Here is a 17741-nt window from a genome sequence, read left to right as displayed (position 1 = left end):
TTCCCCATCCTCGCAATCCCTTCTGTCAGCTTTGTTCAGGGACCTGTTTTTACTTTTAATGCTCCTTTTAATTTTTTTTGTTTTATGCATACTGGAATTGGATGTCAATGTATAGGCATACCAGTCAGTGTTGCAGAGCTTCAGACTAACTTCCGTGCAGCTGTGCAGTTTAAAGGGAACGTTGTTTACTTTAGTCTTTTTATATATGTAAAAAAGGTCTTGCTGTCTGTTTTAATATGCCTTGTTATTTATCCTCATAGTTTACTTCCTCTTTTTTGTGGTTATCTTTTGTTGGCTTTTAAAATTTTCGCAATCCTTGGTTTATCATTAATCCTTCCAAATTGTATGTTTCTCTTTCATTTTGATACTATCTTTAACTTTTAACTTTTAACTCTCCGTGGCATCTTTTTCCTCACTAGGATATATTTTTGCTGTGGTCATGAGCTTTCTTAAATGTCTACCGTTTTTCCTCAGGTTTTTTTTTAATGAACCTCCTTTACCAGTCCATATCTGACAACTCTGACCAACTTCATCCTTAGTTAAGTTTATTTGTGTTTAGCATTGTTGCATCTGACACAATTTTCTCACTCTTAAACAGAACACTCTATACTATCACATTATGGTCACTGATTGCTAGGGGCTAATTTACTCCGAGAGAATTCATTAAGCCAGATGGAGATCCAAAATAGCTTTCATGCTGGTTGCCTCCACAACATATTTTCGCAAACTGTCCTGAATGCACTTCATAAATTCTTCCTTGTCGTTTTGATTGCCAAGTTGATTTGTCCAATCTATGTGAAGATTAAAAGTCACCTGTAATTGGCGTACTGCCTTTTTTGAATGCCCTCATTATCTTCTCACTTAGTCTATGTCCTACAGAACAGCTGCTGTTCAGGGGTCTATACACTGCTCTTAGGTCTTCCACTTGTGATTTCTTACCTCCACCCACATGGATTGTACATCGTCTGATTCAAGATCATTTCTTGCCATTATACTTATTCCATGTCATGCTAACACAGCTACTCTACATCCTTTCTTTTCCTGCCCATTAATCTCTATTTGTATTACTACATCAATTTGTATTAATAGATCTCTGTACATCTAAGCAAAGAGCCATTAGTTTTGCCTATTTCCCTTTTTTTATTCCCTTTTGATCCTTTTTGCTGCTATTTTTTTAAATACTGTCCACTCTGTGCTTGCCTGTCCCACGCTGTGTGTCATTATCAAAATAATTGCCCTGCAAAACCATCTTACCCTTTTTTACTTTGTAAACCCCAATGAAAACTATGTATTCCCCCAATCCAAATGTTTGGACTATCCTGGTCTTTGTTTGACAGCTGCTGACTGGCTTACCCAGCTGAGCCATCATCAACAAAACCCTTTAAATAATTTTTTGAACTTAACTATATAGTCTAGCACCCAACTCCTAACCCTATTTCTACACTACTTCGACACAATCAATTCTAGTGAAATGTTCTGCACCTAATCTACTTAGAATTTTCCTACATGTAATATTTCTGTGAAATTGCCTTTTATTTCACAACTCCTTTCTGTCACCTCTCATCTGACCACTTTACTTCTAAAACATTGAAATCCCTCAGTTGTCACATTCTGAATTCTTGCTTTTTATTCTTGCTTTTTATTCTTGCTCAAACAAGTATCTGCTGATTTATGGTTGAGTTGTTGGTGGATATCCGTTCAACTTAGTTGCTACTGTTATATATTGCTCATTTCCACCCTGATTGCTTCTGTCCTGTCTACTAATTCTCTTATTTACACCTTTTTCAAGTTAATTCCATTCCTCAACCTTCCTTCACATGTCTATTCTGGTAAAATGTACTATAATTTTAGTTCCTACATATATTCAGAGCCTCATAGTTATAAAAGTGCCTATGCGTTTTTGTCAACAAATTTTCCTTATGACTTGTAACCATTTTATAGTTTTCTGTTATGTTTTTGCTAGTGATTCTTGAGGGTCAGGGGAGATAGGGGAATTGTCTGAATTTCTAGCATCCTAGTAAATTATAATTATGCTTTTGAGTTGGAAGACAAAAATTTATCACCTTCTACCGTAATGTGTGATAATTTCAAACTACAGCTCATTAGCTTACAATTAAATCATTGTTATCTTTTAATCTCCAGTCCCATTGTTTTTTGGTTCTTTCTGGACGGCTCTCTGCTTCACTCACAATCTCCATATTATTCAATGAGATTTATTTCTCATAAATCAGTGAAAACTAATTCTTGTTCTAGTTAAAGAGATCTTCTGTTCATCAAGTGGGTTTAAAAATAACTTGCTTTGATTTGAGTTTCGTGGCTGTGAACTGGTATTTGTTGGAGAAGGGACCTTCTGAGCTCTGAATATAATGTGGAACCCCTTTTGTAAGTGTGCCGCCAGCATTACTAAATTAATGTTTCTAAAATTTGTTTCTAATTGTGAACTATCTAATATGCAAATTTAACAAAATGCTCATTTCCTCTAATGTTTTCTAACTTCGATATTTCAGTTGCAGGAGTGGATTTAAACTTTCAAATGATTTGTAGGTTCTGATATAAACATAAATAGATATATGGAGGGATATGGCACAGATTGGAAATTTTGTTGAGGGAAGCTAATGGCTGTTTTGTTTGCAATAGGAATGTGGATCTGTCAAATCTGCAGACCAAAGAAAAAGGGAAGGAAGTTACTACATGAGAAAGCTGCACAGATTAAACGTCGTTATGCGAAACCAGTAGGACGTCCCAAAAACAAACTAAAGCAAAGAACCATGTATGTTTACTATTTGAAACAAATATAACAAATGTTTAAAGATATTTGCAATGCAATGTTTTTAAAAAAGTGGAAGTAAGCTAGATAAGTTTCCTTCTAATTACCATGCCTTCTAACCCAAATGCTGTCTCCTAGATTAAAAAGCAGACTAGGCACAAAGTTGTTTAAGCTAATAGTGTAGCTTTTGAAAATTGATGCTCCATTTTTTAAAAATTAAAATTATCAATAAATATTAAACAATTACAAAAATTAAATTGTCTACATCATTATTGCAACCTGTCATATCATTTCCTCAGTTGAAGTTAAAATATTAACCGATGGCAGATTTTCGACATACAAAATTAGATAGATATCCCGGAAATATACTTTGAGATATTCATCATGTATCCATTGTTCTTAATACACGTTGTTGCTTTGCTCTTTTCAATGAGTGTACCTGTGAAGCTGAATTATGCTTTTGGCATGAAAGAAATGAAGCAATATGAGGATTGTGCAGGAAGGTGTAATTGAGGTAGAAGTTCACCTATAATTGAACATCATATTAGGCTCAAAGAATGGTTTTAAAAACAGCTCCTGCTCTTAATTTCTTGTGTTCTTACGTAATGCTAGCTTGTTGAAAATTATCAATTCATGGGGATTTTCTTTATAACTAAAGCACAAATTGTCATGTATAAATTTCATTACAGTGCTTACACACAGACCAAACACTATATGGGCTGTCATTACTGTGGTGCACTTTTCCGAAACACATTTGTGTTCTTCAATCTTATACAAAATTGGATAGCCACTCAACTTGGTACTTGACTTTTTAAATTACTTTCACATCAACCTGTGGAATTTAGCTGTAATTATTTCATGTTTTTTTTAAAGTAAAATTTTCAGCTTGTTATTTTCTGAAAGCTTATAAGTTCTGTATTCACTCTCCTGTTTAACTCAAAGCTCTTAAATATATGTCATGCTCCTAAGTTAGAAATCTACAACTATTTTTAAATGTGGCTCCAAATCTTGGAACTTAACCCACACCAATCTGCGATTTCTGTTGTAATATTCCATTGAAATTCCATTTCCATTGGCTCCTTTGCCTTTATTTTCATCTAAACTTGTACTTCCTTTTATCCTTGAAAAAAGAATGATGTACCTTTTTGCCCTTTTCATATTCTGCCAGATCTTCATAATACTCTTCAATCTTCATGTGGGTTTTGCACTAATTTCTGTTTGTCCAGTATACTGTCGTCACTGACGTATATTTTTGTCCTCCTCTTCAAGTCTTCCATGACTTCAGGCCTCCAGCATTTTATACATAACCAACTCCTTCATGCCTCCATTTGGGAATAGAGTATTTGAGCCTATTTGAAATGTCCTCTCCATCACCACCTTTTTTCAAAAAATGAAAATTGGAAACTCATCTTCTCAATCAATAAATTAGTCATTTGTAATCATTATCATTTGATTTGGAACTGAGCACAACCTTCGTATTCATTTTACCTGTACAGCCCAGCAGAGTGTTGCTGACCAAAAAAAGTCGGAATTCTAGTAGATGTTTCTTTTTTTCCTTTCTATCCCAAAGATGCAAAACCAATTTTTATATCCCTGTTATTCTCTAGCTTGATAACTCAGCATACGCCAAGGATTAAAATTAGGACAATCCATTTTTCTTTTTGGTTCAGTACCACATTGAGCAGTGTATTTATTCACACTTACAGAGGAGCTGCAAATTCTTTTCATTTGCGCATGGTCTTGTGAAGAATGGATTGCTTTTTTTCTTAGTGATGAGGATATCCTTATACTAAATCAAATGGATGGGTGACAATGAACTAAAGATGTGTATTGTTTCCCTTGGATTCTGAATTATTATTGTAGTTCCACACTTAAAAATCTGCAGAGGAAAATTGATCCTGGTTTGTATTTTTAATTCTAAAACAAGTATCCAGTCCTTTAAAAAGATTTTGCTTTTATTTAGAGGTTCAGGAAATTTTTCAGTTATATAGTAGTGAAAGGTCTATTCAGTGGTTACTGCCCTTAAAATTTTCATTGCTGCCTTTTCAGTAAAGTGATTGAGTACAGCTTCTCTTCCAATCTTCAACTATCAAACTGGATAAGCAGACCTAAAAATATACATTCATGTCAAATTTGATGGATGTTGACCTTTGGTAGCTAAAACAAATACTGTACCAAAGTTCACTTCTCCTTCATGACACAGTTTCAGCAAGAAGTCTGTCATTCCCATCCACAATCGTTGCAAGTTCAACATCTTTCAACTGAACTGAACTCTGAGTTCAACACAAATGACTTACGTAAGGTGACATTCTATTTTGGATGTCATACAAAACTAAAGGGAATGAATTTCCATATACACACACTTTCCTACCATTTCTACTTGAAATGTTTAGCTCCTTACATTGAACTTTTTAAAAAAGTGTTTGTTAATCTTTCACAGCTGGTTGCTCTGCAGCTCCACTCATTATGATCAATTTCAGAAATGTGATTCTGTGTACCAGCCTGACAGAAACGTATCTTCTAATTGAGTATCCAAATACTGCCAGGAGCATTGAGCAAATTGCTCCATATTTTGTCTGGAATTGTTTGCCCATAAGTTAGAAGGTCGGTCCTTATGCTAGACATTTCTTTGAATGCAACAAAACAGCACATCATGTTCTCATAGCAAAGTGCTGTGAACCATGACAAGAAACCCATCATTATGTAAAATACCTGGCACTAATGTGTTGCTTATAAGCGTACTTAATCACATCCAACACTTCTTTTTGAGGCAATGTCATCCAAGCAAACAGAGTAATGATCTGGATGCGAGAACCACGTCTGTTGCCATTTGCAGGAGTGCCTTGGCATTCCTAGAGAAGAGCCAATTTCAAAGTTCTTCGTTTGGCATCAGAGAGATCAATTCTCATGATTCAGAAATCGAAATATTGAGCTACCCATATACTCCCAAGTTAATGTGATAGTAGGGATAAGAACAAAGACTAAACTTTGGAGGAAATTTAGGTGAAGTGACTGACTGATTAATTGGGAAGGTGGGTTTCAAAATTTCTTCAAGGGGCGGGTGAGGCAAAAAAATTACAAAATGGCTGCAGGTTCTGCCAGTAATGGTGGTATTAAGGATGTCAATTTGTATAAAATGCCTGTGCTGGAGGATTGAAGACATGAGGGATTTGAAGAAGAGGACAAAAATGTATGCCATTGAAAACTGCTATTGTGGACAAACACGACGTGTTGCAAAAGAGGATATGAAACTGAGAGGGACAATGCCTATGCAAAGAAAGCAGCTCATGATTTTGAATTATTTTATCAGTGTCAGTTTATGATGACATTTCTATTTAACCTTGATATCACTCATTGCTAAGTTGCTTTTAAAAAGTTATTATTTGGAAAACAGTAAAGCTTGCTTTGTAATTGGTAATTGTAATTTTTTGTAATTGGACAATATGATTTTGATTTTTGATGCTTTGCATCACATAATAGAAGTTATGGGAAGGTAGTTTGTGCAATGTGAAAAGGTTATTTAACTTAAGTTAAAGCAGTTCATTTATTGAATTGATATATTGAACATGTCTCTCTTGTTTGAGAGTCTCTAATTCCCAAGCCGGTCCATCACTATATTATTCTACACTTGCTGGTATTATGAGTATGCAATCAGCTGGTAAATACTGTGGTAGAAGTGAACCAAACAGGGTAGTGATTATTTGACAATTTTGAGGCATTATGCATTTAATTTCTTATAACAATCCACTTAGTCAAATGGCTTCTAATTTTGAAGACATGTCCTCATGTGCTACATTCCAAAACACATTATTGTTACTGACTAATACAGGCATTTTCACTCACCTTAATTTGGTGCAAGAAGACAAGTTTGATTTGCTCTTACTACGTTTGCCTGAGTCATTTGTGTCAATACTATGTATTCTTTTCAATTGCACAATATTCCTTCGAAAGGCTGATGATCAAACTCAGAATTCTATTCTCGTTTGACTTCAGATTTCTACTCTTTGCTCCTCCCAAAGTGCCTGTCCATATCGGTTGTCTTTAATTTATCTCCATCTGACACTGCAGCTGTTTAGACTGCTGTCAAGTCATTGCCCTGTTCCACTGTTACCAAAATGTGACAACTTGTTTTGCTATCCCAAATCTACTTCATTTTCATTTAGCTGTCTTAAATTCAGTGTTCCAATTGCAGACTTTGTAAAGATTATCAAAATTTTTATGAAAATTATGCCCTTTTTTGATACACGTCTTCTGTTTATTTGTGGCATGTAAATTTAGTTTAATATTATCTGTTGTATCCAGTTTGAAGTGTAATCTAAGGATATGTACTTCAAAGCATGTGATTAATTCTGTCAGTTTGAATAACTAACTATATTTAGGATTTTATTCACTATTTCTTTTTCAGTTAATATTCCTACCTCATTTCTACTTACAGGAGCTGACTGTTTCAGTACATTCCCCATGAGGCACTTGTTCAAATGTTTGTATGAAGAATATCAAATAGACATCTGCCAATATCCATCAGTACAGTCATGTTATCATAAGCAATTAATTTTATGAAACACTTGATTTACTTCATAACTTAATACTGGCATTTGTAAATCATACTGAAATTAAGCTGTGTATTCCAAAGGCTCTTGGGTGATTTAATGTAAAATGCACAAAAGATAGTTCCACAAGGAATGAAAGCAGAATTGTAAAGATATCAATTTAGATAACTTGTTGAAGGTTTCCTTTTATATTTGTTGAATAAATTATCTGCTAATGCCAGATGGTAACATAGCCCACATTGTAGCATTTTCTTTTAGTAACATTGCATATTGTTAAGTTGATGCGCTCTGTCACAAACAAGTGAAATGCAGTTATGCATTTATAAATTCCATGATTTATGAACTTTTGCCAACCTGTTTGGAGGGTTTGCATGATTGGTGAAGGGCATTTCCTTGAGGGAGGACATGTCTATCTAAAAACCTTACTCATTTTGTAGTGTTTAATTACATCAGCAGTGACCTAGAACCAATTTAGTTCCTTTAACCCTTTTACTGGCGAATGGTATGAGATGTGGGAATATAAATGATTATGGTGGAAATAACCCCAAATGACATGGAGCAAGTAGAAATGCAATCATACAGTGAAGGTTGTGAATTCTTCACTTGGACATCCGATTTTCCTTCCCATTTGTTTTTCTCTTCTATATGTATTTCCAATTTTAGAAATGCTCCTAGAAATGTTTATGTTCTTTCTTGCGTAGTAATGTTGTGTTTTGTCCTTTTCCACAGATCTGCAGACAATGATGAAGGATCTATGACAATGGACACGGGAAGGGGGTCACCTGGTAGGGGTCAAAAGACTAAAATCTCTACCACACCTTCATTTCATCATGCTACAGCTCTGAGAGATTCTTGCAGCAGATTGGTTCATACAGATCCAACCATCGCTGATACTACCAAACTCTCAGTTAACCATACGACTTATGGCCTTATCGATGGCCTAACTAAATTTTTTACACCTTCACCTGATGGTCGAAAGGCACAAGGTGAAATAATAGACTTTTCAAAATGCTATTTGTTGAAAAAAAACTGCACTTTGAATCGATCACATATTTGTAACTCCAGAACATGGTCCACAGGTATTGCTCAAAAGTTACCCCCATTCTGTCAATCCTCACTTTCTAGTCAGAGTTCCAACTCTCTCAATTCTGGCACCTCCTCTTCTGCTAATTCCTGTCAAAGTTCTTACAGCCAGTCAAGTGTTCTCTCTTATAGTAAACTTCCTAACAGCAACTATATAAAGGGACTCTTTGGGCTATCTCATATTTATACCATTCACAGAAAGTCTCGTAAAAAGGGGAATTCCAATTATGCAATACCTAGGCATATGCAGCAGAAGCCTGAATTGGTTCCCACATCAAAAATCTACCCTCCTTTTGAACAAAAGGAAGGTAATTGTAACTTCATGTTCCCTGCCTTTTCTCCTCGATGGAGAGCTTCCAGGACATGCTCATTAAAATCATTTACTTATTTCAGACAAACTTCCTTCTTTGTAAAGCACAAAATATTAGGCAGATTAACATACAGATTGACCCCTCAAATGGGGACCCCCTCAGCAGGGATGGGGAACATTGCACACGGAAGGATTAAACAAGATCGGGACGATGGTAAGCAAAGGTCCAAACCAAACCAACCTGCGTCCTGTACAGTGAAAGTTTTCTCTACTTATCACATAGCCCTTAGCTTCTTCTCATGTTCCTCCTTTGCTGTGTAGGAATGTAAACAGAGAAAATATTTTGTTCCCTTTTCTGATGCTAACTAAATATCTTAACACTTTTTTCAAACGCACTTGCATCACAGATCAAACATCTTGTTTAATTGGCATCTGTTGTAGTACTAACAGTCCCAATGCCTGCATAGCACTAATTACGACTTTGTAGAATTGCATGGCCATCCAAATTGCCACATTGTTCTTTCACCTTTACGAGTCATTTTCGAACTGTGACGCAACCATTGTGATTGTTTGCTTCCACTGTTGACAGTGAGAACTGGCAGATGTGTTAGCTGTAGGTATTTCTATTCTACCTTTTACTCCATTCTTTTCCTCCTTTTATTTCTTTGCATACACTAATATCAACCTTGCTGGACAAAGTAAATACTGTTGTTGAATTACTTTGTGCTGGTTACCTGCCTTCACTGCATGTGACTGTTAGTATTCAAATTGTTAGATGAAGAATACTAATTTACCTCCTTCAAGTAATAAAGCAGCAGAATAAGTTGCGGTCATGTTATGAACCTTTTAATGGAGTATATAATGACATTCATATGATAGTCAATCATGCTCATGGACATGAATATTTTTCCTGTGTTGATTTGGTGAACTGCAGACAATGAAGAACTTATGAAAAGTATCAAGAAGGATAGTGCAGGTGGAGGTGTAGCTTTCCACCAGGACAATGTGACAGAGGAGGACTTAGAAATGTTCAGACAAGCACGGGACCTTTCACTCCAGGTGAGGTATTTCATTTGATTCATGAAATGAATTCTAGAACACTGACCAGTGTTGCAAATTGCACATGTGTTTTCCCGTAACTGTATGCTTTAAAATTAGTTTCATGATGAAGAAATTCAGCATACAGAATTTCTTGCCTATTTTTTTCTGTTGTGCATATTAGCTGGTAATGTTTATGACACAAACAAGTTAGAGTCAGCAAAAAACAAAACACAAGTTTAACTGGTATTAAAAAATGTTAATATGTCTGAACTATAGGCATATGAAAGTAATTGTCTTCATTCTTGTGTTATAAAGTCAGAATTATAACAAGGGTGCATTCTAAAAGATTAGTACAATGAAAGACTTAAATGTGCTTATATCTACAATAATATAAATTTATTTTCACCTCCGTTACAGTCGGTAAATTTAAGACTGCACATAAACTAAGTGCTAACTATTTTTTGATGTTGTCTGAGTATGAAATGAATCAGGATAAAAGTAGTTCAATTTAAAATAGATGGTGTGTTCGTATGAATACAGTACATATCTTGAACTGTTGTATATATGAAATAATAACATTATATTTTGTTTCAGTTTATAAAAATGTTTAAAACATTGCGTAACTTCTATGTAAGGTTTAAACTTCATTTGAGATAAAAATGACACCGTGTTCTGGATACACGATATATGACTATGCTGTACCATAAAAGATGATTTTATTCTGTTTATTCCTATCTCATCGGATTATCTGAATCTGTTTACGCTGCCATCTCAGTATGCCATATTAGTGAATGTTCGCGATTAAACAGATGACCAGGACAGAACCAGAACTGGACTTGGAACACAATATTTTATTTAAGGACTGTTAAAATAACATAAAATGTGGAAGATGAACGTGAGCTAACTTCTGTGACTCTATTAACTTTGATTCATCTTTAGACTTCTTCTGAATGTTTTGAAGTATACTTTTCTGGATGTTTGTACTCTTAAGTTGTATTTGAGACATACGTAAAGAAAACTACTAGAAAGTTTTAATATAAAATGAACTTATATACTCAACTTTGTTCACACAGTCATTTAGTAGTACAGACCTTGAGTATTGCTGAAAAAAGACACATTGGGCTGAATCTTAACAGAATTCAGCTAAGTATCATTTTTGGCGAGTTGCATGGGTGTTTCTCTCTCAGACCTCCAGCCAGTTTTCTTGCACTATCTTCCCCCACTCACTTCATTAACTGTGCACCACATCTCTATGCACCCCACTCATCATATTCTCCTACTCACTGCAGGCAGACGTACTGGCCACTGCCAGGACCTCCTGGGATTCCTGGCACCGGCGCCATCTTTAAAGCTCAGCCATGCACCTGGTCAAGCGCTCTCAATCCAGCTTTAATTTTTAAAAGGTAAAGTTGGGAGTAAATATAGAATAAATTATTTTTGACTCAGGGAGAAGTTGCATTTTCCCATCAAAATGTCCCAATGGCTCCAAGAAAGGTTTTTAACAAAGGGAGAAATTAAGTAGTCTAGATTTTACACTGGGAGGAAGATATTTATATGTGCTCTATTGTTAATTGCATTTTTACTAACTACAAATATTCATTGTGTGCAGTTTTGTTTTCCGATCTGAGGAAGGATGTTCTGGCTATTGAGGGAATGCAAAGAAGGTTTACCAGACTGATTCCTGGGATGGTGGGACTGATGTACAGGGAGGGACTGGATCGATTAGGACTCTATTCACTAGAGTTTAGAAGAATTAGTGAGGATCTCATGAAAATTCATAAAGTTCTAACAGGATTAGACAGGGTAGATGCAGGAACGATGTTCCCGATGACTTGGGAATCCAGAACCAGGGATCAGAATCTAAGGATACGGACGAGGCCTTTTAGGGCGGAGGTGAGGAGGTATTTTTTCACCCAGAGAATGGTGAGTCTTTACTGTTACAGCCAAAACATTGAAGGCTTTCAAGAAAGGTGTAGATGTTAATTCTTAGGACCAAACTGATCAAAGACGATGGACAGAAACCTGGAACAGGGTAGTGAATTGGGTGATCAGCTGTGAAAATATTGAGTAGCAGAGCAGGCTTGAAGGGCTGAATGGTGTATATGCTATGTTTCTATCTCTTATTTATCATGTTGCTGCAAGATAGCTGATCATAGGTATGTCATGGATTTCAGGATTCATCAGTCTTATTGGTGTCCCAATAGGACCAGACCCAATGTTAGCTTATACGATGTTATTGGAATCCCACCACGGCATCTAGCACTACTGTTAAATATGCTTCTGTAACAACTTTTTTAGGATAGATCTCTTTGGATATGACTGATTTGGTAACTATTTATTTAAAGTTCAAGTCTCAAAAGGACAGAATGTTTAAGTGCAGCACTTGATATTCAGAATGTGATACTTTTAACAAATGCTGAGAAGGTGAACAATCACTGTTACTACAGCAAGGAGCTGGGTGCTCAAAGTTAATCTGTTCTTGTATTTCTGACGCCAGGATAATCTGTTCTGAAAAATTCTGGTTTCACCTTGCAAACAACTTGCTACATATTGAGTTTTGTTAATGCAAGACAAGCTTTCTTGCTGTACAAAAACAGCTCTGTGTATATAGGTATTTCAACCTAATTTGCAGTTGTATATTTTTCTCAAATCAGTGTCATAGTTCTAAACTATTCTACTTATTTTATCCACAAATACTACTTATTTTTCAATAACTACCTGTGTCTATTTGTAAAGTATTGCAACTTTACTTGAGGACCTCGTAACTATTGGCTGAGTCTGTAGGATTGTTTAAATATCATCTAGAACTCAGGCCAACTAGTCATAACATACATTAGATAGTCCAAACAGAAGTCAGATGCTGTATAGCTCCGGTAGCCCTGCAGGCAGTGCTGAATGCTGCTAAAGCAAATTGGGGACTACAAAGACATTTCAACATTAGGCAGCTCTCTCTAGGCTGTACATCGAGCATTGAAAAGGTGGCATTTAGAACCATAAGTTAGTTGAGTTGGAGAAGAACATGTTCTTTGGATCACTGTTAGACATGATTGCAACCTTTCCTAAATGCAACTTCTTCCTTGTGGCATTGAGTTGCCAGTTCTGATAGCTGTTGCTACCATCGCTTCACTGTAGCATGCCACAGAGGCAACCTCCATTGAGCTGACAAGATGCTACCTTTGTTTCTGCTATCAGGAAAATGGCAGGGGTCATAAAATTGCCCCTGAATTGATTCTTTAAGAATGTTATTTGGCTACTTGCTTCGAATGAGCAGGCAGCCAATCTGTTATCCAACCCCCTTCTACCACTTTGACTCCATTGCTACCATCTGCATTGTATACTAGATAAATTAGAGTGATTTACTACAGGTACCTAACTAATCTTCGTCCAAAACACTGATTATTTTCTTTTTAATTCATGAATGCTAATTCATAGTTTGGGTTTTAGCATCATTTGAGTAAATATCAGATCAATGAGGAGGGCTGTTCAGAGCTGACAGTTTTCTTTAATACGAAAGATAGAACTTTCAGTTTGATAGGAAGTTGACATGAGGCTTCATTAATTGATATGGTCTATCATGCATAGAGGGGGTGGCGTGTTATATTAAGCTCATGAGTCACATGCCTTTTTGAGAAAAATCTTAGACATGTTATCCCAGTGCAGAGCTTTTATGAACTGTAACAATTGCATGAAACTCAACTGCAGTCTCCACTTGTTCAAAGCATTGAGCTGGTGAGAACTAGCAAGTTTATTCTGTCTTTCTTTTTCCACCTCCTCCAGCTGGCAATTTCAGAAGAATCAAACCAAATCAGTGTCAAGCCGATTTCTGCATTGATCAAATGAGAAAAATTATCATTTCAGTTTGCCTGGTCACAGTGACTAATCACTTTCTCTGTAGCTCTGGTTAATCATTTCCAAGTCTAACTTGTTTGGCAACTATAGAGATGTTACTTGTTTGCAGCTGCCTTTGGCATTGTGGGATGAAAATATGAAAACAGAAAATGAGCAAATTTGTTTCTTGCGTAGATTGTAGGTAGTTTTAGATGACATGGAGCCATAGTAATGTGGAGAAATGCAAAAAAGGTGGCGAATAGCAATTTTAAAAAGTAGGGATGGCATGCTACTCCAGCATCCAAAAACATCTGTTTGGTAAAACTGTTGTATTATACATTTGTCCAGGTTTAATGTGCACTTGTACTTGATCTTCATGCAGGAGTTCTGGGCATAAGAAAGGAGGAAGTGATTAAATGCTGACCACACTTGTATCTAGTGTAATCATAGAAGCCAAGAATATTTCTAAAATGTGTACTGTTATTGATGGCCTATGTTAGGGCAGTTTGAGCCTTTGGGACCCTATGGTGTATAATGGAATAGGTCTTGTTGGTTCCATATACGTAATTAAGTCATCAAAGATATTTGGAGAAGGACCAGTTGATAATACACTTCATTACTGTATTTTTTTTCTTGATAGAATAGTTGTCTGAACCTTACAATAGTTGTGAGGTGTTTAATTTAGATGATACTACTTTTGCTGTCACAACGCATTATTTTTGGGCTGTCTTTTCATTGGCAGTCCCTCACAGATTAGGATGACTCTCTTCCACTCTCCGACTGAGTTCATAGGTGGCTGTACAAACCAATGCAGCTTCCGCGGCTCTGTTGCAGCTTCCGCGGCTCTGTTGCACTTGGGGCAGAAGGTGGTTGCAGGAAAGGGTAGATGAAGCATTGTTGTGGCAGCGTGCTTCTTTTGCTATTTTCACCTGGCTTCCGCATTTTCCCGATGGCAAGTCTTGAGGTGCTCGGTCCCTTCCCAGATGCTCTTCCCCCACTTTGGACAGACATGGGCCAATGATTCCCAGGTGTCTGTAGGAATGCCACACTCGGCTAGTGAGGTCTTGAAGGTATCACCGAAGCACTTCCTGTGTCCACCTTGGGCTTGCCTGTCTTCCCAAAGCTGGGAGTAGAGCACCTGCTTGAGGAGTCTCGTGTCAGTCATGCGGACGATGTGCCCAACCCATTGTGGCTGATGAGGGTGGTCAGTGCCTCAATATTGGGGATTTTGGCCTGGTGAAGGATGCTGGTGTTGGTGCATCTTTCATCCCAGCCAGTTCATAGGATCTTGTGCAGGTAGTGGTACTGGTACTGCTGCAACTCCTTGTGATGTCGGCTGTAGACAGTCAACGTCTCAAGAGACGTGTAGGAGGGAGGAAACCAGCACAACTCTGAAAACCATGATCTTGGTGTCAGATCTGATGTTGTCCTTGAACATCCTTTTTCACAGGCAGCCAAAGTCTGTGCTAGCACACTGGAGGTGGTGCTAGATCTCTCTTCATCAAATGGCTGGTTTGGCCGATAGGACACTCCTGAGGTCAAGGTTCTGTAAGGCTTCTCCGTGGACCTTGATGATTAAGTGCTTGCTCCACAATGCCAAGCCAGGTTGGCCGAGGACCACCGTCTTGCTGATGCTCAGAGTGTGCTCTTGTATGCCTCTGTAAAGGTTTTGATGAGTTTTACAAGAGCGCCGATGCCACCATTATTTCCCACCGTGAGCGTAGGAATATCAGTGATTAGTGACTTTGCATCCTTAGTGATATGTAAACATTCATCCAAGATATTTTCTAGCTTACCTGCAAGTTACATCAACTGTTTGTAATGTCGCTGAAAGATTATCGTCAGCTGGGGATCACAGCAGCTTTTTTGGTTATACATAGATTGCAAAAGATTGATTTTTGATTTTCCGGATATTGTAAATCATTGGGCAGAACTGTTTCAAGTCTTTCAAGTTAACCCTTTTTAAGCCGTCTCTATCATAAATTGGCTGTGGTTCAAATCCCCCCTCTTGAGAATCTGATAGACTCCTCTTTAACCATTCATACAATAGACCTTAGACTGTCTAAGCTTCAATAAGAAATTATTCGTGTTAATCATTCACACGCAAACAGCAAGCTCCGCATGCCACCATTTCAAATCCAAACTCAAATGATATTAAAATGTAGATAAATCACGTGCCTTGCATCACAGTTGTTAGTGATTAGTCCATTCCTCAGTCAACAGTCATGTGGCATAGATGAAATTGTTATCTTGCATGAGACACCAGTGTTATTTATCTAATGTTAATGTAGCCGGTTTTATGTTAACAGTACCTATTACCTTATTATTATGTAATAAACTACTTCTTGTTAATTTACGTATGTGTGTCTTTGACTGCAGATTTATTGTGGTTAATCCTTTATCACTTAATACTACTAAGTTCTGTTGACTTGCTTTGAGAAAAGGGTTGATGGCAGCAAACCTACCCAAAGAAGAACCTAATAGAACCAGGTGCCAGCAGCAGGCCTATCTGTCAACAAAATGAACTTGCATTCTCCATGACTGAGGTTGAAATATCTGATCACCCTGAGGCGCCATTCTTAATTATGCTTTGAAAGAGGTGAAATTTATTGACATGTTCTGAATTTGTATTCACCCAACCTCTCATCGTCAAGAATTGGCACCTGGCAGCATGGTGGCTCAGCAGCTAACATGGCTGCCTCACAGTGCCAGGGACCCGGGTTCAAGTCCCGCTTTGGGTGATTGTCTGTGTGGAGTTTGCAGATTCTCCATGTGTTTCTGTGGGTTTCCTCTGGGTGTCCCAGTTTCCTTCCACAGTCTAAGAATGTGCAGGTTGGGGGGATTGGCTATGCTAAATTGCCCATTGACTCTAGGGTGGGTAGGGTAGGGGTGGGTTTGGCTGGGACCCTTTGGATTGATCACCTTGGACCCAATGGGCCGAATGGCCTGCTTTCTCTCTGTCGTGATTCTATAATTCAATTAATCATTTAAGAATTTCCTCCATTGCCAGTTTAGATCTCTTCAGCAGCTTTGGATTTCAGTAATTAGAAGATAAACATTTAAAAAGGGAATCCTTATGCTGTCAGCATATTTCAAAGTACTTTATAATCAGTAAATTATTTTTGAAATGCCACTGTAAACACAACAGCCAGTTTGTGTATAGGAAGTAAGAAGAATGATCCAAGTCATGTTTGTTAATAAAGGCATACAAAGGCACTTGGAAAATCCTTTTTATTTGAACAATACCTCATGACTTATTCTTGCACCCACCTCAACATGCAGAACAGGCCCAGTATAGTATGAAATTTGCAGGTCTTAATATATAGTGTGCTAAGGTATTAGACTTGGGCTTGAATGTATAGCCTTCAGACTCTGTGGTAGATAAGTCTTCTAAGGCAAATAGTTTATGGTGGAATTGTTGACTGTGTAGAGCCATAGAGCATGGAAGCGGACTCTTTTGTTCTAGTCCATGATGAATATAATCCCAAACATAGTAAAACTTTAATACGCTATTTGAACAGTGGTTACAACTTTACCATGATAATTTCCTTCCAGACTCTCTGCCTTATTTCTGATGCAACATGTAGACTAATTAGCACTTATGGTGCTTGAAAATATTCTTGCTTACAGAACATTGCGCGTACCTTTACTCATATGCTTAAATGCCTTCAATAAGGTGCTTTTAATAGGTGCCAGTTTGAAAATAAATATGACCTATAAAAGACAAAAAAAGCAATGAACAATCTGGTCACAAACAACATAATGATCAATAAATGTATGCTGTGTTGCACCTTACACTTCCCATGGTTGAGCTGTTGTTTTGGATTGGTGGGTGATATTCTCTAAACTGATACATGTTTTGGGTTTTGTAGCACTACTTTTAAACCATTTAATAATGTTGACTTTACTTTACTGTACTGTTCTCCTATCCCACAAAGACACTTTCAAAATTGCTTGTAAGTTATTAGCATGATCTTGAGCTATAATGCATTCATTCAAAGTTGGCTTCAACTTCAATGGTGTACGCTGAACATTATAGATAAGAACTTTCTTTTATTTGGTGCTAATTGTCGTAATGGTGAGCTTCTATAATGTGCTCATGTTACCTGGAGACATTATATGACTTTCATATAAAACCTTCTCCAAACTCTGGGAAAGGACT

The 17741-nt window shown here is 37.1% G+C and overlaps 1 protein-coding gene across 2 annotated transcripts in view; it reads left to right on the top strand.

Annotated features, from left to right (window-relative positions):
* Positions 1-17741, top strand: part of kat6b (K(lysine) acetyltransferase 6B) — a 213847-nt gene that overhangs the window by 114892 nt on the left and 81214 nt on the right. For both annotated transcript variants that reach the window (XM_048563299.2, XM_059640390.1), the window contains exons 6-8: positions 2638-2770; positions 8047-8102; positions 9645-9769. In XM_048563299.2, the coding sequence (XP_048419256.2) occupies positions 2638-2770; positions 8047-8102; positions 9645-9769 (314 nt within the window). The remainder of the gene's footprint in view (positions 1-2637; positions 2771-8046; positions 8103-9644; positions 9770-17741) is intronic.

This window comes from Stegostoma tigrinum, chromosome 37 (assembly GCF_030684315.1).
Source record: "Stegostoma tigrinum isolate sSteTig4 chromosome 37, sSteTig4.hap1, whole genome shotgun sequence".
NCBI lineage: Eukaryota > Metazoa > Chordata > Chondrichthyes > Orectolobiformes > Stegostomatidae > Stegostoma > Stegostoma tigrinum.
The sequence above is the reverse complement of the archived record's forward strand: the minus strand, read 5'-3'. Positions and strand labels throughout refer to the sequence as shown.